This window comes from Mercurialis annua, linkage group LG3, assembly GCF_937616625.2.
Source record: "Mercurialis annua linkage group LG3, ddMerAnnu1.2, whole genome shotgun sequence".
Lineage (NCBI taxonomy): Eukaryota > Viridiplantae > Streptophyta > Magnoliopsida > Malpighiales > Euphorbiaceae > Mercurialis > Mercurialis annua.
In genome coordinates this window covers 53,926,996-53,947,190 of record NC_065572.1, presented here as the reverse complement: position 1 = coordinate 53,947,190, position 20,195 = coordinate 53,926,996, and the positions used below count along the sequence as shown (strand labels likewise).

The following is a 20,195-nucleotide window of genomic DNA, read 5'->3' as shown; positions in this document are numbered from 1 at the left end:
CTTTGTGCTAATCGTGGATTAGGGAAAACAGATATAGATTTCATTACACCAAGATAGTGTACCTGATAGACATTTCCCACCTTTTAGGGAGAAAGATGTGGAAGTCGTAGATATGAAAGAAAGTCATATCCGAGTTGATGATAGGAGTTGTGGTCAACCATGAGTGACATTCGGACAATATTGGGTTTATGGGAGAGTTTGGTGATGATTTCTAGAACCGAGCATAGTAGACTTTTACACAGGCATGGTAATGCTTCAAATCCCTGAGAGGCCAGTGTGCCTAGTAACTTGTGTTGAGCTACATTTATTATGACTAGTGTTGTTTTACGTGTTTCACACGTGTATCGTAATGTGACTCGTCAAATAATATTAATTATATTTATCATGGATTAGGGAAATTATATTTATGTTTAATTAATAATTATTTTTATAATTATACATTGTATTTAAGTATAAAATATCAAATTATTATTGAAATAGTTGTAAATTAGGAATAATTTATTTTATTTATAAAAATAAATAGAAAATACCAAATAATAATGGAAAATGGCTCAAAATGACCTTAATGTTTCCACCCAGACTCTTGTAGTCCCTTCATGTTTTTTTAGGCTCAATTATACCCTCATGTTACGAACACCTGAAATTTGCACCCCTCTAATGTTAACATTTTAAGTAACAACGTTTTAGAGAAGGGTGCAAATTTTAAATTTTAGTAACATGAGGGTTACAATTGAGCCTTAAAAAATATGAAGGGGCTACAAGAGCTCGCGTGGTAACATTAGGGTCATTATTGAGCCTTCTCCCAATAATAATTAAATATTAATTTGTTATCTTATTTAGAATTTTAGATAATTAAATTATAAATAAAATGACGATTTTAAATATTTAAAGTAGTCTATTTTAATTAGTACACTAGACTAATTTATTTTAGTTAGTAGTCTAATTTTAATAATTTTTTAAATATTCCGTGCTTTCATATATAGTATATGTTTATATATGAGTTTATTATTGGGAAAATTACACTCTACGTTTTTGTTTTTGAAATTTTTACAGGCTTCTGCTATAAAATTAGTCTTTTTGGCTTTTGTTTTTCAAAAATATCTCATTTTCCAATAAGCTACCAATAATCTATCAAAAAACATATTTTGGTAAAAAAGAAAAATTAGAGCATATTTTTGCAAACATTTAGCTAGAAATAGGAAATTTTGTAAAAAAATAAACCCTTTACTATTGAATTAAAATTTTTGAATTAATTATTAATGGGATTATCCCGAGTTAATTTATTTATATTATAATAGTTGTAGTTAATTAATTTTTAAAATTAATTATCATATTTTATCAAATTTTTCATATAAAATAATTTTTAAATTTATTTTTTCATTATAAAATAATAATTACAATTATTAAAATAATATATTTTATTTATAATATAAGAAATAATAAATAATTATATCTTCGAAGGTCATTAATATATCAACTCAACTTGTTAATCGAATTTCACCAAACAAGTTTACCAACTATCAACTAACAGCTTCTAAACAACTTCCTCTCTACTTCATCTCTTAAAGGGTGGGAGGAGGTGATTTTCCGATCTCAATCGGAAATCGCCTCCTCTCCGCCCATAAAAGTTTAATCTTTTATAAACTTAAGCCTTATTTCAATAAATTTATCCGTTTAATAGCTTTTTCGGTATGGATTTTAGTGTTTTTTTGCTTGAAAGTTTATGTTTTTATGGTGTGTGTTTTTAGATCTATCAAGAATCTCAAGTGATTGTTCAAGCTTCATAGTCAATTTTTTGTAGATCTAAAATTTTTGGATGGGTATTGTTCTAACTTTTTAGAACTTCATTGAAGATGAGGATCGGAAATACTTAGCTTCAACGGATCAAGCGGTTTGCCGGTCAAATCGGAAGGACAAATCGAAGACCCGCTCCAACGGAACTTCACTCTTAAGTTCTTGTTCGGTCCTTTTATGCGGAATCGATGTTTAGATTTGCTTAATTTCGATTTATATTTTGCTTGTATCTTGGGTTGTTTGTTAGTATTTTAGATCAAAATTTAAAGATCATATATTAACTTTGTTATATGACTTTCCAATGTAATTTACTCTTCATCAATGAATTCTATCTTTGGTAAAAAAAAAAAAAAAAAACTAACAGCTGAACTTGGAAAAGTACTTTTGCTTTACAATATAAAAGGTTTATTTAGCTATTTTATACTTACTGCAACTAACTGACCCTAAATTTGGTGTTACATTCTAGGCTTATTTTCACTCATCATACCTGACATTTGACCCTTTTATTGTCGACATTCCTAAGTTTCAATTTCGGCTTGTAAGCCCCCTGAGTTTTGATTTGACGGCCAGTAAATTTTTTTTGTCCAATTTTTGTCTACATCGCTAATAATCGCTAACATGACACTTAAAAAATAAAAAATAAATACATTCCACCTCGTTTGTCACATCATTAAAATACACTAAGCATCTAAAATACCCAAAATATCGTGCAAATAAAAATCTCAGCCACTATTCTCTACGACCAACCCACCACCACCACTATCAACTTCATGGCCATTAGAACCTGTCCATCAAAGCGGTGACTAACAATCTTAAGAAAAATCATACAATTGCATTATTGTTGCAGGTCTAGTTCAAAAACAAATGCTAAATTAAAATTTTCACGCAAATCATCACTTTTATGGAAATAAAAAACACAAAAAAAATAAACAAAAAAATCCCAACTTTCCTCCTTTTTAGCCACAAAAAAAAGAATAAACAAAAAACGAAAAAAAATTAATTAAAAACGAAACAGAATCAGGTGGTGTGGTCTAATGATAGGGGCTCCTTTCCACGGGGTGGAAGTTTTTGGTTCAAATCTTCACACCCACATTTTAGAAAAATTGATATCTAACTATTAACACTTGCAAGTTTAGCAGTCGATTATCATTTTTGACAAATAAAACATAATACTAGCAACTAAAAAACTGCAAAAATACAAAACATTGAAATATACATAACAATCAGTTCCTATTTCTTATCCTTCTGATTTGACGCCTTGTCTGTTTTCTTGCAAATCTGCTCCCAAACCAATCTTGTTTTCTTCTGGTAAACTCGTTCCCAGCAACTATTCCCACAACAACCCCACTTCCGTACCCAATTGCAGCTATCCACTAGTTCATTTCAAATCCAGATTTCTCGTCTCCGTCAGGCAGAGGCATTGGCGAAGAAAAAGATGGGTTAGATTCGAAATTTCCGCATTGCTTTATCCAAGTTTGCACCCACAATTCTGGATTCCCTTCAAAAGATTTTATTTGAAACGTACAGAATTGGTTTCCCTGCGGAATAGGCCCCGAAAGATGGTTAAACGACGCGTCGAATGACGAAAGATAAGTGAGTTCAACGAGCTGCATAGGAATTCCTCCTGACAGCTCATTTTGAGAAAGATCCAAACTCTCTAATGCTCTCAAATTTGCCAGAGAAGATGGAATTTGGGCTGTCAGAATGTTTCCGGAAAGATTTAGTAATTGAAGGCCAGTGAGATTTCCAATTATGTCAGGAATTTTTCCTTGGAAATTATTGTGGGAGAAATCAATGGCGTTGAATATATCCGGGATCTTCAGATAATTCATTTCCAGTCCCTTGTTGTATAATGTCATAGAGTAATCAAAGGAGCCATAGTATGCCGAACCCCAAAACCAGCTCGGCTGCAAGCTTTTCTTCAGGTAGGCTAAGTCACTGCTTGCATTTTCCACTTTCATAGCGTTCCATAACGCAAAATATTTCGACGGCAGGTTCCCACTGAAATTATTATGAGACAAGTCGATGACACGAAGATTTGAGAATCCAACGTCTCCAAATTCGTCAATAACTCCGTAGAAACGGTTAGATCTTAGAATCAAGATGCTCAACTCTGGAATAGCTCCTAACCAAAAAGGGAATGTATCGACTATTTGATTGTCACCAAAATCAACGAACTCTAGAAATGTACAGTTTGCTAATGATCTTGGTATTTCCCCTTGGAAATTATTATGACTCAAACTGATCATTCCCAAGTTGCATCCGTTTGTCCATGTTGACGGAATACTTCTGTGGAAGTTGTTTCCTTTAACATCCAAAAGCGAAAGGGAATCGCTGAAATTTCCCAAGCATTGTGGAAGCTTGCCACTCAAATTGTTGAAGGACAAATCAAGAGTTGTGAGAGAGGTTAAACTGCAAATCAAAGATGAAACTTCTCCTGAAAATTTGTTGTGTGAAACTAGGTAGTAAATGGTGGATAATGGTGGAATTGGGAGTGATCCTTGTAACAGATTAAACCTAAGGTCTATGGTACGTGACAAATCAAATAGAGATCAGAATGAACAGCTCTCACATGGCGATGGGGAATACCCTACTTACGGCGCTTCACCTTCCTCCTCCAGCTAAGGCCATCAACAACCGTCCTGCAGGTAACAGTCACAACTCTCAGCCAGCTCCTTCTCCCGCAGGTCATCCAAACACTATTTACTTCGAAAACTACCCTCCGAATTGGTTTTACGACGACATCGAGAAACACTTCGCCAAGTTCGATATCAAGGGGAAAGTCACTCTGGCTAGAAGACTTAATAGACTTAATCTGAAATTTGGTTTCTTGAGCATCGATTCTAATGCAAATATGGAGGCTATTTTACGAAAATTGAATCAGATTTTTATTGGTCCTTGTCGTATTAGGGCTTTTCCCTCAAGATACCCTAAACCTAATTACTCGAAACCTATGCAAAACCCTACTATTGTACGTGAACAGTCCCATGCTACAGGTGTTCGTACTACAACCCCTCCTGTTACTCGTGTTTTTAAGGATTCAATCCGTGATTCGAGGTCTTACGTTCAAGTGGTTAACAGGGAACCTTTGATCTTCAACTCCCCAAAGTTACTTCTTGACCCCTACTGCAATTCTGTCATGGTTACAGTGGTTGATATCAAGAAACTTCTGCACTTACACAACTTTCTTAGAGATATTGAAGTTGTTTATGAATCAATCTCGTTTTTAGGGGGTTGCAACATCATGATAAACTTCCACGACGAGGTTTACAAGAATAGATTTACTTCAGATTTCCCTAGTATGGTCGCTTTTTTCAAATCTATTACTCCATGGGATCCCAATTTTATTCCAACTGAGCGTTACGTTTGGATTTCCCTTTTTGGGATTCCAATATCAGTATGGAATGAGGAATTGTTCTTATTAATTGGGGATAGTCTTGGCAATGCTATCGCAGTCCACCCATCAGTGACGACAAGGGACCGTATGGATAATGGTGCGGTGTTAATATCGACAACTTCAACTCATATTGAGCTTGTTATACCTGTCGTTATTAATGGGAAAGAGTTCAGTATTCACGCTCAGGAAACGAATTTTCCAGTCCTTACTTCTGGTATGGCTGATTCTGATTCATCATCAAATTCAGATTCTGAGTCCTCTCTTACTCCATCTACACAGAATGTACCAGATACATTTTTCAAATCACCTCCATTGTTGGTTACTTCACCCGAACCACAAGCAAGTGCAGCATTTGTTAAAGCGAATTTAAAGAATATAACCCAGAGGCGTAAAAAATCGATTTCGAACAGCTTCAGATCTGATGTTAACACAGAAGGTTTGCCCAAGTCCCAACATTTGATAACTGAACAGGAAGAAACACTCTTGGAAGCAAACAAATCATGGGAATTAGGGAATTTTATGGGCATTCTCAATGACAGTGGAAAGGATGCTGATATTATTCAACTTGCTCTGAACATCACCAAGGATAGACAGAACCAGATCGCCTGATCTTGTTCTACTCGAGGTAAACATTTTTTTAATATGTCTACACACCTAAAATTTATTTCCTGGAATTGTCGAGGTGGAATTCATAATCCTCGTAAGCAATCTTTTATTCGCAAACTTGTGTCTGATCATGATATTAATTTCTTGGGCCTGATTGAAACTAAAAAAGAAATTATTGATTTATTTTTGGTTCGCAAGTTGTGGCCAAACTTGGACTTCGATTTCGCTTTCGTTCCCTCTATTGGTGCTTCCGGAGGTTTACTTTGGATCTGGAACTCAGTTACTATCAAGATTAATTCTATTCAATTAGGGAATCGTTGGATTTGCTCAAACTTTGTTTGGGAAAGCATTGGCTACTGTCATATTCTGCTTTACGCTAGTACTACAGCTGCTGACCGTATAGCTTTTTGGAATGAATTGAGTCACCTGATCTCCCATTCTGATAAAGTCATTCTTAGTGGTGATTTCAATGAAATTCTCAATCCGGTGGAAAGAACTAATAGCTCAGGTTTCACTCCCTCCATGATTGCTCTAAAGGAATTTATCAATGAAGCTGAGCTTATCGATATGAATTTACAAGGTCGTTCTTTTACATGGCATAACTCCTTTTCTCGATCTCGTATAGACCGATGTCTCATTTCAGCTGCACAAGCTTCAGAGTGGCCTTTTATGTCACTTACAACTTTATCAAAAGGTTTATCGGACCACTCTCCGATCCTTTTCAAGTCCGGTAATGATGTTAACTGGGGTCCAAAGCCTTTCCGTTCTCTTAATGCTTGGTGGAAGCATGACAATTTCTATGATTTTGCTGCAAAATCTTGGTTGGAAGCGGGGAATTCTAACTCTGCTCTTGTGCCTAAACTTAGAGAGCTTCGGAATCGTTTGAAAGAGTGGAATAAACAGATTTTTGGGGACCAGAAAAATAGATTAAACGAGCTATCTCAGAAGATCGATAACTTTGATTTGTTAGCTGATTCACGGCTGCTGTCTGATTCAGAAAAAACAACTCTTGCTTCTCTTCGTTCTGACTTTTGGGCTGCAGGAAACGCTCTAGAATCTATATGGAAGCAAAAGTCCAGGCTTAATTGGCATTCTCAAGGGGACAAGAACACTCATTTCTTCCATAGTATTGCTTCGGTTCACTATCGAAACAATGCTATTTCAAGAATTCAAGTCGGTAATGTTTCTTACTCTGACCCTACAGATGTGAAATCCAACATTAAATTGTTCTACAGCTCTCTTTTTGCTAGGGAACACAGGGCCGATTTCTCATTGTCTAATTTGCGGTTCAACTCTATTCCTCATGACAAAGCTGAATTTTTGATTAGAGCTTTCAGCGAATCAGAAGTTCAGTCTTGTGTTAACTCGTTTAATCAGCTAAAAGCGCCGGGACCGGATGGGTTTAACTTCTATTTTTACAAGCGTTCTTGGGAATTTATGAAGAATGATATTATGAGTTTCTTTAACTCTTTTCACAGGGCTGCTTTTCTTCCGAAGGGTATTAATACATCCTTTACAGTCCTTATCCCAAAGGTGGCTGGTTCAGATAATCTTACAGACTACCGTCCCATTAGTCTAGTGAATGGCATTTATAAGCTTTTGTCTAAAGTCCTTTCAATTAGACTGGCACCTTTGCTTCATTCGGTTATCTCTGATAATCAACATGCATTCATCAAAGGCAGAAGTATCCTAGATTGTTCCATGTTGGCTAATGAACTCCTGCATTTGGCTTCGAGAAGGAAAGACAGGTTATTGATTCTTAAATTAGACTTCCACAAGGCTTTTGACAGTATCGACTGGCATTATCTTCTCACTGTTATGAGTATGATGAATTTCCCAGTAACTTGGACTAACTGGATGTCTAAGTGTTTATCAACAGCGACTACTTCTATTCTGGTTAACGGAAGCCCGACCGATCCGATTCCACTAGAGAGGGGTGTGAGGCAAGGCGATCCAATCTCGCCTTACCTATTTGTCATTGCCCTTGAAGGGCTCAATGCTATGTTGCAAAGAGCAAAGTCCATGGACCTCATTTCGGGATACTCTTTTAATGATAGTCATAACTCTATTTCGCAGTTACAGTTTGCAGATGATACCTTACTTTTCATCCCCTATGATATTATTAAACTGCAGAACTTGATTAGACTACTTCGGTGTTTCGAGCTAATCTCTGGTTTGAAGATTAACTATCACAAGAGTTCTCTTATGGGCATCAACATTGAAGACCACGAGCTTTGTATGGCTTCAGACATCATAGGGTGCAAAACGGACAAATTTCCAATTCGTTATCTGGGGCTGCCTTTGTCCCACAGGAGAATTTCTTCAGGTATTTGGGACCATGTCATTCAGAGATTTAAGTCAAAATTATCTCTATGGAAAGGTTCTTTATTATCTCCTGCTGGCCGTTTAATTCTTATTAAGTCTGTTCTCCAGAGTGTTCCAGTTTACTTCATGTCTATTTTTAGAATGCCGGTCAATGTTCAGAATATTCTGGAAAGCTATATGAAACGGTTTCTTTGGAAAGGTGTAACTACAAGCAGGGTGTTGTGCAAAGTGTCTTGGGATTCGATTTGTAGAGATTATGTTGATGGAGGTTTGGGGTTATGTCGTCTTAATGTTCGGAATCATTGTTTACTCTTTAAATGGATTTGGAAAATTCGCTCTGCAGACCCTTCGTCCTTATGGATTAAAGTTAATTCATCTTCCTCAAGAATCAATAATTGGAGCTGTTTTGATCTTGGGGCAAATAATTTTATGTCGCATATTTGGAAAGGAATTCGCCACGCATGTTTCCTTGACTCAGCGGCATGGAATATGTTTATCAGCCATGTTTCTTTTCGAGTAAACAACGGTAATATGATCTCATTTTGGCACGATAATTGGTTGAACGGAACCTCGCCTGCTGCTTCTTTTCCTAGGCTTTATACATTATCTAGGCAAAAGCTTGACTCAGTTAGACAAGTGAAGCTTGCAAATTGGAGCTGGAATCGCAGACTGCGTTCCAATGAAGCAACGGACCTGATGCACCTCCAAACAGTCATTGATAACTTAAGCCTCTCCTCCAATAATGTTGACTCCATCATTTGGGACGGGAAAGAAAAGCATTACACAGCCAACTCTTTTGCTGTTCTATCTAGAATGCCGAATACTAGCAGCCCCTCCTTCGCTGATCTGTGGAAATCGAACTCACCTCCGCGTGTGAAATTCTTCATCTGGACTGCTTTACATGGGAGGATACCAAGTTGTGCTTTTCTTGTTCAAAGGAATATTATCCAGATTTCTGATATTGGCTGCATTTATTGTGGTGTTCCTGAAACAAATGATCATGTCTTGATGCATTGCCCTTTTGCAAGGTCTGTTTGGAACTTAACTATTTCGAAATGCGGTTTACTTTGGGTAATGCCCCGATGCCTCGACGATTTTGTCAAGCTTTGGAAGCACTTGTTACCAAACAGCCAATACTTCAAATTGTGGTTCAGTATATGGGATTTAACGATTTGGAATATATGGAAAAGCAGGAACTTGAGAGTTTTTCAGCTTAAAGAAACTTTTACAGAAGATATAGTATTCGATAGCTTTACTATGGCCTCTACTATTTACAAGTTTGCAAACCCATCTTTTTCTTATTCTAGTTTGGAGTTTCTTAGAAACTCGGATTGTATCTTGATTGGTTGACTTTGCTTTGTTTATTCCCCTTCTCTTAAGTCGTAGCCTTTATTGTGCGTAAGCTTTTGAGTTGGGTGTTTTTGCCACTTCTCGTGGCCGTTAATACAAATTTCATTCATCAAAAAAAAAGGTCTATGGTACGTATTTGAACCCATTGAAGAATGACCGGATTTTGTTCGAAACCAGTTAAATGGTTATGAGATAGGTTCAAATAATCAAAAGATTGCAAACCCAAGTTGGTAATCCATGAAGGAATCTGGCCACTTAGATTGTTATTTGAAAGATCAAGAAATACTAACTGGTCCTGATTGCGCAAGAATTGCGGAAACTCGGAGAGCTTGCAGGATGCCAATCCTAAGAGATTCATGTTGGGGAATTTAGCATTTGAACTAATAGTTCCGCTGCTTACAGATAGCTTATTAAACGACATAGTTAAGGAGAACAACTTCTTGAGATTCAAGAACTTGCTTAGGTCCACTGGACCCGCAAAATTGTTGTAGTCAAGCTGTAGATAGTTAAGATTAGGGAGATTAGATAGATTGGCAGCAGGAATGGGACCTTCCAGTTCATTTCTTGAAAGATCGAATTGAAAAAGTGAGGCGAACGCGTTGATTTGGAATGGGACATGACCGGATAATCTGTTGAAAGACAAAAGGACAGTACTGAGACGGGTCATGTTAGTGAGGGTTGGTGGGATTGGACCAGTAAGTTGATTAGCATTCATAATGAGCAAAGAAACCTGAGTGAGGTTCATGAGCCATTGTGGAATCTCACCCTGCAACTGTATGTTGTGAAGAAACAAACCTGTGAGCTTACTCAGCTTACCCATCCAAGACAAAGACGAAGTAGTCAGGCCATCAGGGTTGAAGGGATTGTCTGAGAGGTCCAAAGAAACAAGCTGAGTCAGATTACCGAGTGACGGCGGAATCTTCCCTGTGAAATTGCAGTAAGAAAGTTGCAGATTTTTCAAATGTGTAAGCTGTCCGATGGATGAAGATAATTCCCCTCCAAAATTTGTTTGGGCGAGCAGCAATTTTTCAAGATGACTGTTTGGATGGAAGTTAGACAAGTAACCTGTGAGCTCAGGATTGGATCCCAATTCAAGAATCCTGAGATTCGGAAGGTGAAAAATAGCCGATGGAAATTCACCAATCAATCCACACGAATATAAACCAAGAAACTCCAGTGATGACATGTTTGCAAGAATGTGAGGTACTGTGGAATAAATGTTCAAATATGAGAAATCAACTTGTTTCAAATTAGACAAGGACTGAATTAGACCTTCCAAACTAGGCTTGTGGAGTTTCAATTGTTGGTTGTTGGATAAATCCAGAGAGACCAAGTCGGATAGATTAGAAATTGAAGACGGAATTTGTCCAAAAAACTTGGAGGAAGAGAGGTTGAGATGCGTTAGCTTGGAAAGCAAGCCAAGTTCTGATGGAATCCGAGACAAGTTGAAGTCATTGAAGGCGAGGTTAAGCTTCCGGAGATGAGCAAGGCGAAAGAGAGTGGTATTTGATTTAAAAGCGCCATAGAAACATCTGCTGCTGAGATCTAAGCCGATCACATGATTGGTTTCTTCATCGCACTCCACACCGTTCCACGAGCAGCAATCATCTGATCTTTCTCCCTCAATCACTTTCCATGATTCCGGATCATCGCAATCTTCCTCCATCGCGAAGCTTTCCTTGAATTCGATCAAAGCAGATCTCTCATATTCAACGCATCGCGGCTGCAAAGAAGAATTGCTGAAACAGCAAGTTAAATCTGCAAAATAGCAGAGAAAGAGCAGAGGAAGAAACAGAGGAAGAAACAGAGATGATTTCATTGCTATGTTTTTTCTTGTGAGATAATAGAAATCTGTGTATAAAGTCCAAATTTCAGTAATAAGTAAACGTCAATGCAAGACTTTTCATAGACATTCGGATTTTCATTTTCTAAATTTTGTCATCTATTTATCCCGAGTCATCATCAATCAACTTCTGTTGAATTATTGATGATAAAGACTCAAAAAAATTATTATTAGTCAGATTTTAAAAGGGAATTTCTGAAGCAATAAGTTGAGAATATCATCCATGGATAAAACAAAATCAGATTTTTCTATCAAAAGGTAATTTTAAAAAATAAATGGTTTTATTAAAACCATATTTATCTAATATTACTGATAAACTGGTTTTTTGCTTGATTATTTATTTTTTAAATTTTAATATTTAATCGGACTAGACAATTAACCGATTTCTAATTAACCTAATCCAACAGGTTATTCCGGTCCGATTTCAAAATCATATTTAGCAATATGGAATTATATCAAGAATGTGAAGTTATCACCTTTTGTACCTCTTTGACTTGGATAGAGCGTGGATGGAAGAAGATTAATCAAGTCAGAAGCTCAAGCTTAAAACAAAATTGGTTTCTAAGGCCAGCCCTTGCAGCACTGAGATTTTAACTTAGTTGAATTCTTCTTCCAAATTGTCCAATAACCCAAAATATAAAATTTCATTTGTTCCTTTTAGAATTGTTCTTTTCGGCACGTGTTAGAAATTTATTTGTTCTCTTTTTGGTCTCAACAACTAAATTTTATCGAACAAAGGGTCACGCGCCCCCTAAACTTGTTGTTTGGGGTATTGAATGATATTGAAGGATTAACGCTAAGTGAGAAATTTGCTGCTTTAAGAAAAATTTTGAGGGATCCTACCCAAATGTTGGTGTTTTTCAGTATTCCAGTTGAGCACAAACTTCTATGGGTGAAAGAATTTCTTACAAATGCTTCATTTTAATTGAATTTCTTGCTGATCAACCCTTTTTGTTGGAAATATGTAAGTCTCCCGAAATAATTGTTTGGTTATTGCAATTTTTTTAAATGTTCTATCGCTATATGATCTGATTATGTTTTTGATAGGGGATATGTGCAAGCGTAACAATGGAAGGTTTACAATGCTTGCGATGATTTTAGTTACAGTGAACCTATACTTTGAGGGAACATTATATAGAGAAAGTTTTTCTTTGTTTGTGAGTCAGTTTTGTGATTGTTCTGGCAAAAATTGATGAAGTTATCGGTGAAGCATTTCCGATATTTTTAATGTTTTCATCGTGAGATTGCTTCATTTTCAATATTTTTATCGTATGGTTAGTGTTGCAAAACGAGAAATGTTAATTGCAAGTTGTATGATTTTGTTTCAAAACTACCTAATTGTGGTAATAAGACATTAGAACGTACCTTGAATTTTTTTTTGAAATAATCTTGAATTTGATTTTTAAATTGTGTAATTATCTCACAAATAGTTTTGATTTTAATCAGTTTATAAAAATTCAGGGGATGTTTAGTTATTAAAAATAATTTACATTTTAAATTTTTAATTTTATCTCCATTTTCTAATCTTTTGTTTTATAATCTAAAAATAAAAAGGTAAAAAATACAAGTATCATGTTGAAATTAAATAATGTTTATATAATTGAAGGATATTATTTGCGAATTGATGTCAAAAAGTTCATTATATTTGTTGATGTCAAAAAGTTCATTATATTATTTAATCAAATAATTTTAGAAAAAAAAATAACTGACACTGGCTAATTTTATTTTAATTTGTTTTTGAAAAAAAAATGGAAAATATCTCTAACTAAATATGGTATTATTAATGATTATATTAGTTTTGGATATTATCGTCATTTACAAATAAACATACTTATTCCACATGTTATTTTTGATGAACCAACTCATGGAATAGGAATAAAAATAGTTATTCTATATTATGAACCAAATCAAGGAATTGAAATAGCATTCTATTTCAATGTATTCTATTCCATAAGAATAGTCATTCTATTTTTAAAGTATTCTATTCCATGAACCAAACATGGCCGAAGTTGTAATCACTCATCAAGATTACAACTGACTTCCATATTATTAACTCTGTGGACGTGTTGAAGAAGATCATAATGCGCAATGAGACGATGCACGAAACAGGTATAACAAATTGGTTAAGAAAATATTAGTTAACAAAATTTGGCCTAAAAACAATCCACAATTTCCAGTTGAGCCAATTAATTAACAAACAAATTTGTACAATTTAGAACTAAATATTTTCAATTTTCCGTTTTTCTTTCACTGGAAAGAATGGTACCGTACAAGCACATGCAGCAGCTTTGCCTGCACCACATGAGCAATTTCTTCAAGTGCGGTAGGCTGCAATTTTCACCTTCAGGATTTCGAATTACTCCGAGATTCTTTCAGACTCTGTAATACAGTGTAAGCATGAGAAAATATGCAACCTGAAATCAACAATTTATGTTTAAGTGAGATGAATATTAATGTGATATACCAGCCGTTTGAAAGATCTGCTATTTGGTGATTTCGTTTTTTCTTCCGAGTTCGGTTTTGCACGATCCAAGGCCTATAAAACAAGAAATGCAAGTCATACAAGAAACTGAGCCATAGGAAAACACGTAGAAATACTATAAATCTACAGAAAGACCAGAGAACCACATTCCTCCAGTCGATATATATAAAAATGTAAATTTATCTTCAGCAACCGGTATCCTGCAAAGGAATTTGTTCTGCATAAGGTATAAGAAACCTGCTTGCCATTGTCATCTTGTACCAAATGCAGGGCAAGCAAAGTTACGTAATATGCACATCTTTTAACTATATAACCTAAAAACTGGAATTGATCTTGATTAACATGCAATGTTTAAAGTGGAAGTATGCTAAAATATATCCACAGCTCCCAAAATCTGTCTTGGCAAACGAGTAACCCCTAAGAGTAGCAGTCCATGCAAATAATATTGGCTCGACCTGTCGCAGGCTTGGATACCCAATTTTCGTCTTGCAGCTGATCTGGTAGCAATTGCTACAAGCGTGTAGTAGCTGAGCTGCAAAGGATCCTAGGCAAGTGAGCTGCCATAAAGCACCAACCAAAAGACATTGTCTGGAGAACTAAAAATATTCACCTTAATAGCCACACTTAGTATTCAGCAGCTACAATATATAATTTAGCTGGCAGACATATTCCAGGAGCTTGTAGAAATTAGCCTAAATTGTGAAGGGTCTTTGGAATAGCCAAATGCGAATGCTTCAAGAGCAATTTCAATGCCAAATTTAACTGCAACACAAGAAGGCTTATACACCAAATCTAGAAAGCATCACTTGACAACACTTGATGCTTGTGCAGTAAAGATAGAGATTCTTCTAACCCAATTGTCAATGATTCGAGAATGAAATTCGTCTTTAAATTTCAGCGCCGCTATTCCTATAATTTTGTTTTTGCTGTAACTATGTACTTTAACATTTAAGTATTAGATTTTAACCGATGAAATCACCAGTATATGCATTAGACTGTACAGAGCACAGAGAGCGGCTGAGAGACTGACAAGGGCAACAGGATACAGCCTTTGCAAAGTCAATACTGTAAAAAATTATTCAGTGTTATTGATTTATTTTGTTTAAAGCAGCAACAAGGTCCTTGCACTCCAATTCTTAGACCCACCAGAGGCCCCTTTGAGCTTGTATACATCAATTAAAAGCAGCAGATAGAAATCAGCCTTAGTGTGATATTTTAATCTTGCATGGCCTGCTAGGTGATAGCAGCATGGAAACTATGGATTGAATGTGCACTAAATTTCATTTCACATGAAAAAACAGCTTTTAAAAAAAAAAATAGATTTCCTCAGGTTTTAATTGCTTTAAAACAACAAAATTCTATAAAGGGCAGGCTAAACAACAAAATTCCATATAAGGCAGGCTAAACAACAAAATTCTATATAAGGCAGGCTAAACAAACCGCACTAAGAGAGCAGAGAGAACACAGTTAACCACACTGCAGAAAGAGAACACTTTACCTGAATCAGAGACTCCACACGTCGCCGCATGCGAGTATGCATGAAACCTTCTGAGCACTAATGAGGAACACAAGGCAGTAATTGAGATCAGTATCATATGAAGAGACTTAAGCATTAAAACAGAAAGCATTATCAAACAAGACTTGAATGTTAATACAGCAAGAACCATGCACAAGGCAAGACATAAAGACTGTAAATGACCCAGAAAACATTTCTTTGCTCATCCAATGTTATAAAAAAGGAATTTATGAAAAGCTTGCCAGATTCAAAATTAAACATAAAAAATTTCACTTCATGTACCTCCACAGTTAATTACGACCACGAAATATAAAGGAAAAAAAACAATCCAGACATTGCCAGCCACAGTTATAAGATTCTTAAGTTTAATGATTTATGCTGGAAATAAACTTGCTCAAGATCATAAAGAATCCATAACTGCCAATGCTGTATAGTTTGACTTGATTACACCCAACTGCTTCACCTTTTTGACCAATAAGTATTATTTTAACAAAGGCTACTTAAATTATAGAAACAAATTAAGTTAAAGACAAATTTTGCATGGCCATTTTGTGGCCAGAAATTTGGCTTGTAAACTTCTGGTGCAGCAAGAAAACTAGAACCTTCCTTTCTCATTTTCAAAGTAGAAAAGAAGACATGTAACAGTTTCCTATGGATAATATTTTTAACAATGACTCGGCATATTCACATTCCACATTTCCAATGACATACCAAAAGAATCACAGAAAAATAAACGAATTGAAGCAATCACAAGACATTACCTTAACATGATAGCTAACATATGCATGAAACGTGGATAAATTCCACACTGTATGGTCCAACTTTTTCCCTTCCACATGGCGAGGAGAAATGACTGCACAATTCTGCATTAGAATCAGTCATTGGGAGGATAAAAATGGAGAAACAAACTGTATTTGTTCTAATGACATTACCAAATGATACAAATCCTGCATTTGCTGATAATGCTTCTGTAGGAACATCCTTCAACTCTAAAGGGGGAGTAGGATGCCACAAACATGGAGGGGCATTATTAAGTCCAGCTGCCCGCCTTGCTTCTACAAATTCCTGAATAAGAGTAACAATTGTAGAAGGTTAAAAGCGAATAAGTAACAAAGAAATTTTTTAAAGAAAGGTACAAAAACATATACAATAAAACTTGACAACAGTGTTTAAATAAGTGACTTTAAGAGTTTATAAAAGTAAGTAACAACGAAAACTTGATCTGTACTGTTATAAAAACTGTTATCAGCTTTATCATCAAAACTTTAAGTTCTTGTTCAGATCTTGTGGTTTCCAGGACATCAGTAATTCTAATAAGATGTATATTCCGTACCTGCAAGAAGGAAGTTGCCAGAGCACTATCTATGGAATCGCTGAATCTCATAGGGAACACCACAGTAACCTTGTCTGCCTGCCATAAAACGGTTACATTTTCTTAACTTAACTGCAATGCATGGCTTTTTCCCTTCAAAAGTAGCACAAGTTAATAAAGGTCGAAAGCATGCTCATGAGAAACATATTAATTTCAAATAAAAAACAATCCTTCAAAGACGAACTATAAGCTAGAATAGATAATTTCCAGTAGATCAATAAAATCAAGGGACAATTTCCATAAGTGAAACTAACAAAGAGTAATTGAGTAATTATGCCTATTTTAGCAATTACAAGAAAGTCAAAATAAAAGTTCCAACTTATAAGAAAATCCATACTACATAGACTATTGTGCATGTATAATTTACCTGAGGAGCAAGAAAAAAAGACTCATTCGGCCGATGCACAAGGGCAAGAAGCCGGTCCATATCAGGAGCAACAGTCCTCGAAGCAAGATGTTTGAGAACTACTTTTAGAGGTGCACCGAGTACAACTTCTCTAACTGATGCAATCTTAACCAAAACAGCTTGCCTGTTGTCTGCACGAAATTAGCATAACATCATTCAACAATAGAAATATGGAAGAAAAAAACACAAACAGAAACACAGTCCACATCATATAAAAATCACCAAAAACTGATTTCCATCGCTACATAAACAAATAAAACACGCACAACCAGATAGAGAATCCCAAGCCTCAAGGGTCAGCTTGACAATACTAATACAAGTTAAACTCGAAATGAGCAATCCAAAGCTACTAACATGAACTCGCATTAAGATCAACAAGCAAAACAAAGCTACTGCACAGATAATAAATGCACAAACATTCTTCAACAAATAATTAGAAAAATGAAATGTTTCGGACACAACAAAGCTGACAAATGACCTTAGAAAAAGAACTTGTAAACCTTCATCAGTAGGAAGTTTAGACAAATTGAGTTTCAAAGTGAGATTAAAGCCATCTCTGGGCGGATCAAGAATCTGAACAGCTGTTCCGTAAGCGGCCTTTATAGCGTCGATAGCTCCGAAAGGAAGTCCGCCTATAAAGACAGTCTCTGGAGGCGGAATAGGCAAAGAAACTGATAACAACACGGCATTTGTGTTCTTCATTGACACCTATAACATGGGTTTTTGTGTGTGTTTTTAACCAAATTAAGCCATAACAATAAATTTTAAGATAATGGGTTCTCAGAAATACCTGAATGTGATAGCGGACGTCATCGAATTCGACCCATTGGTGATCAAGTTCAACAGCTTTGTCAAGACTGAAAAATTAGCAGCATACACAAATTTAGATAAACCAATTTAAACAAATCAAAAATTAACAGCATACACAAATTTTCACAGAGATATGAAAAAAGAACGGACTTTTTAACCCGATTGGTCAAGGTTTGAAGGAGAAATCTGGAATGAGGTTGCAATAAAATCATTGGAATTGAATGATTAGAAACTGGAAATGGAGGACAGGAAGACAGACAAATTGAAATTTTGTATCTTTAAGTATTGTTCACTTTGATTGAAGTTTTGGGGATTTTTTTATTATTATTCTTTTCTTTTCTTTTCTTTTGAAGAGTAGAAGAACGCGAAGAGGAGTGAGTTGGCTACTAATGCGTCGTGTTCGTTAGGAGATTTGAGGTCGAGCTACTCAAACTTCGTCTCAAGCCGAATTCGAGTATCAATTACTAAACCTTGCGAGTTTAAACGGGTCTCTTATAAATTAATTCTTTTTAATATATTAATTTTTTATATCTTTAAATTTAAATGTACATCATTTATATTGATTCAATTATACATTGAATAGTAAATAAAATTATAATACATCAAATATGCTTACTCTTTAATAATTATTTTTATTTCTATTAAACTCAAGTCGAGGTCGAGATCGAGCTCAAGCTAAAGTAGCTCGAATAATTTTCGAGATCGAAATTAAGAATTTAAGCCCGTCGAGCTCGAACTCGAGCCTATTGGAGCTCGAAATCAAGCTTCGCCTAGTCTAGGCTCACCGCTCATGTTTATCAATTTTAGGGGCAACTTTTATTAACGGTATCCAAATTTTAATTTCTTTCCCTCAATCGTTTCTAATGTTTAAAATATATTTCAATTGTCCCCATATTTCAAATTTATGTCCCAGCTATCCCTATTATTAATTTGTTCTAATACCGGTAAATTTTGTTGAAGTGGCATGTGCTTTGGTAGTTTGTCTCATTAATATTAATAAAGTACTAAAGTAGTTGTGAATATCAAGCAATAAACCACATCAAAAATTGATGGTGTTAAAAAATTTGCCTATGTAGGTCCCCGTGTATTGAGTCAGAAAAAGGAATATCGAATGGAAAACACATCATTAGAGAATGACATGTATCAAAGGTATGAAACGAGCAAAGAAAACGTAGACACCTACTTTCCAGATAGGTAAAAAATGACAAGGGATTGAAGCGTCCAATGATGATTTTCAGAGAAATATGTCTAGATGACGTGCTATCGATTTACTTGCCGGAATCTAAACAGGCGTAATCAGTGTATAGCTGCGAACTTGGACGATTAAAGCATGATTAGCCGCAAATAGCCTATAAAAATCCAAAGATTGTAGTCTAAGTCGAGAATTAGACTAATTGCAATATCTTAAAAGTTTATGGGCTAATTTGTAAGTTTTACGAATTAAAATTGATCATATCCAAACTCGTAGGGTCCAAGATGACTTTTTCACACTTTTAGGCACCAAAGTGGTCTTTTAGCATCTTTTTACTTAGCTAGTAAGTCCAGATCCGAAAATTAAAAGTAAAATTCTAAAGTAAATAATTAAAAGCTAATCCTAATCCTAATCAGTTATCACTTATCACTTCTCACTTAACACTTCTTCAACCTTAATCTAAACTCTCAATGGGCAAAACGGTAGATCAACTTAAGTAAAACCCTAAATCCTAATCACCTCTATATAATCACTACTAGAAAACTGTCGATTAGCGACGGATTTTAGCGACGGATTTGAAATCTGTCGCTAAAATCAAATTTAGCGACGGATTCAGCGACGGATTTTGAATCCGTCGCTAAATCCTTAAAAAAATTGGCGGGATTCGTCCCGCCAACTTTAGCGCCGGAAATTCCGTCGCTAAAATGGCGGGACAAACCCCGCCAATTTTTTTTTTCACTTTTACCGACGGATTTCAAAATCCGTCGTTAAAAGTGTTACATTTAGCGACGGATTTCAGAATCCGTCGCTAAATGCTTACTTTTAGCGACGGTTTTCAGAATCCGTCGCTAAAAGTATTAATTCTATTAAAAAACAATTATTTATTTAAAAAATAATTATTTATTTAAAAATATTTATTTGTTAAAAAATATTTATTTATTAATAAAATATTTATTTATTAATAAATTAATTATTTATTAAACAATATTTATTTATTAATAAAATATTTATTTATTAAACGATATTTATTTATTAATAAAATAATTATTTATTAAAAAATTAATTATGTGTAAAAAATATTTATTTATTAAAAATATTTATT

At 35.2% G+C, this 20,195-nt stretch overlaps 2 protein-coding genes across 3 annotated transcripts; both read right to left on the bottom strand.

Moving 5' to 3' along the window:
* Nucleotides 1-2,911: 2,911 nt before the first annotated feature.
* On the bottom strand, nucleotides 2,912-11,357 carry LOC126673571 (receptor-like protein 7). The gene is made up of 2 exons (XM_050367767.2): nucleotides 9,594-11,357; nucleotides 2,912-4,316 (listed from the first exon to the last, which is right to left on the bottom strand). Exons 1-2 carry the CDS (start codon nucleotides 11,289-11,291, stop codon nucleotides 3,168-3,170), a joined length of 2,847 nt encoding a protein of 948 aa, XP_050223724.1. The 5' UTR covers nucleotides 11,292-11,357; the 3' UTR covers nucleotides 2,912-3,167.
* Nucleotides 11,358-13,412: 2,055 nt separating this feature from the next.
* On the bottom strand, nucleotides 13,413-18,287 carry LOC126674949 (actin-related protein 2/3 complex subunit 2A). 2 transcript variants are annotated; one of them, XM_050369502.2, is made up of 10 exons: nucleotides 18,052-18,285; nucleotides 17,882-17,948; nucleotides 17,592-17,799; nucleotides 17,053-17,222; nucleotides 16,647-16,724; nucleotides 16,246-16,378; nucleotides 16,075-16,166; nucleotides 15,296-15,352; nucleotides 13,780-13,851; nucleotides 13,413-13,694 (listed from the first exon to the last, which is right to left on the bottom strand). In XM_050369502.2, exons 1-10 carry the CDS (start codon nucleotides 18,111-18,113, stop codon nucleotides 13,659-13,661), a joined length of 975 nt encoding a protein of 324 aa, XP_050225459.1. In that variant the 5' UTR covers nucleotides 18,114-18,285; the 3' UTR covers nucleotides 13,413-13,658. The 2 variants fall into 2 exon arrangements, 1 of the variants encoding a protein (XP_050225459.1); XR_008790418.1 differs by lacking the exon at nucleotides 13,413-13,694 and having other exon boundaries at nucleotides 13,781-13,851; nucleotides 16,075-16,176; nucleotides 18,052-18,287.
* Between the last annotated feature and the right edge of the window lie 1,908 nt (nucleotides 18,288-20,195).

Excerpts from the sequence above, each read along its gene's own strand:
- LOC126674949 (XM_050369502.2), bottom strand. The coding sequence starts at position 18,113 with ATGATTTTATTGCAACCTCATTCCAGATTTCTCCTTCAAACCTTGACC. Across the intron at positions 17,223-17,591 it reads TAAACTTCCTACTGATGAAG|ACAACAGGCAAGCTGTTTTG; the intron begins GTTTACAAGTTC and ends AATTTCGTGCAG. Across the intron at positions 16,379-16,646 it reads TGGCAACTTCCTTCTTGCAG|GAATTTGTAGAAGCAAGGCG; the intron begins GTACGGAATATA and ends ACTCTTATTCAG.
- LOC126673571 (XM_050367767.2), bottom strand. The coding sequence starts at position 11,291 with ATGAAATCATCTCTGTTTCTTCCTCTGTTTCTTCCTCTGCTCTTTCTC. Across the intron at positions 4,317-9,593 it reads TTCAAATACGTACCATAGAC|CTTAGGTTTAATCTGTTACA; the intron begins CTTTTTTTTTGA and ends CGTACCATAGAC.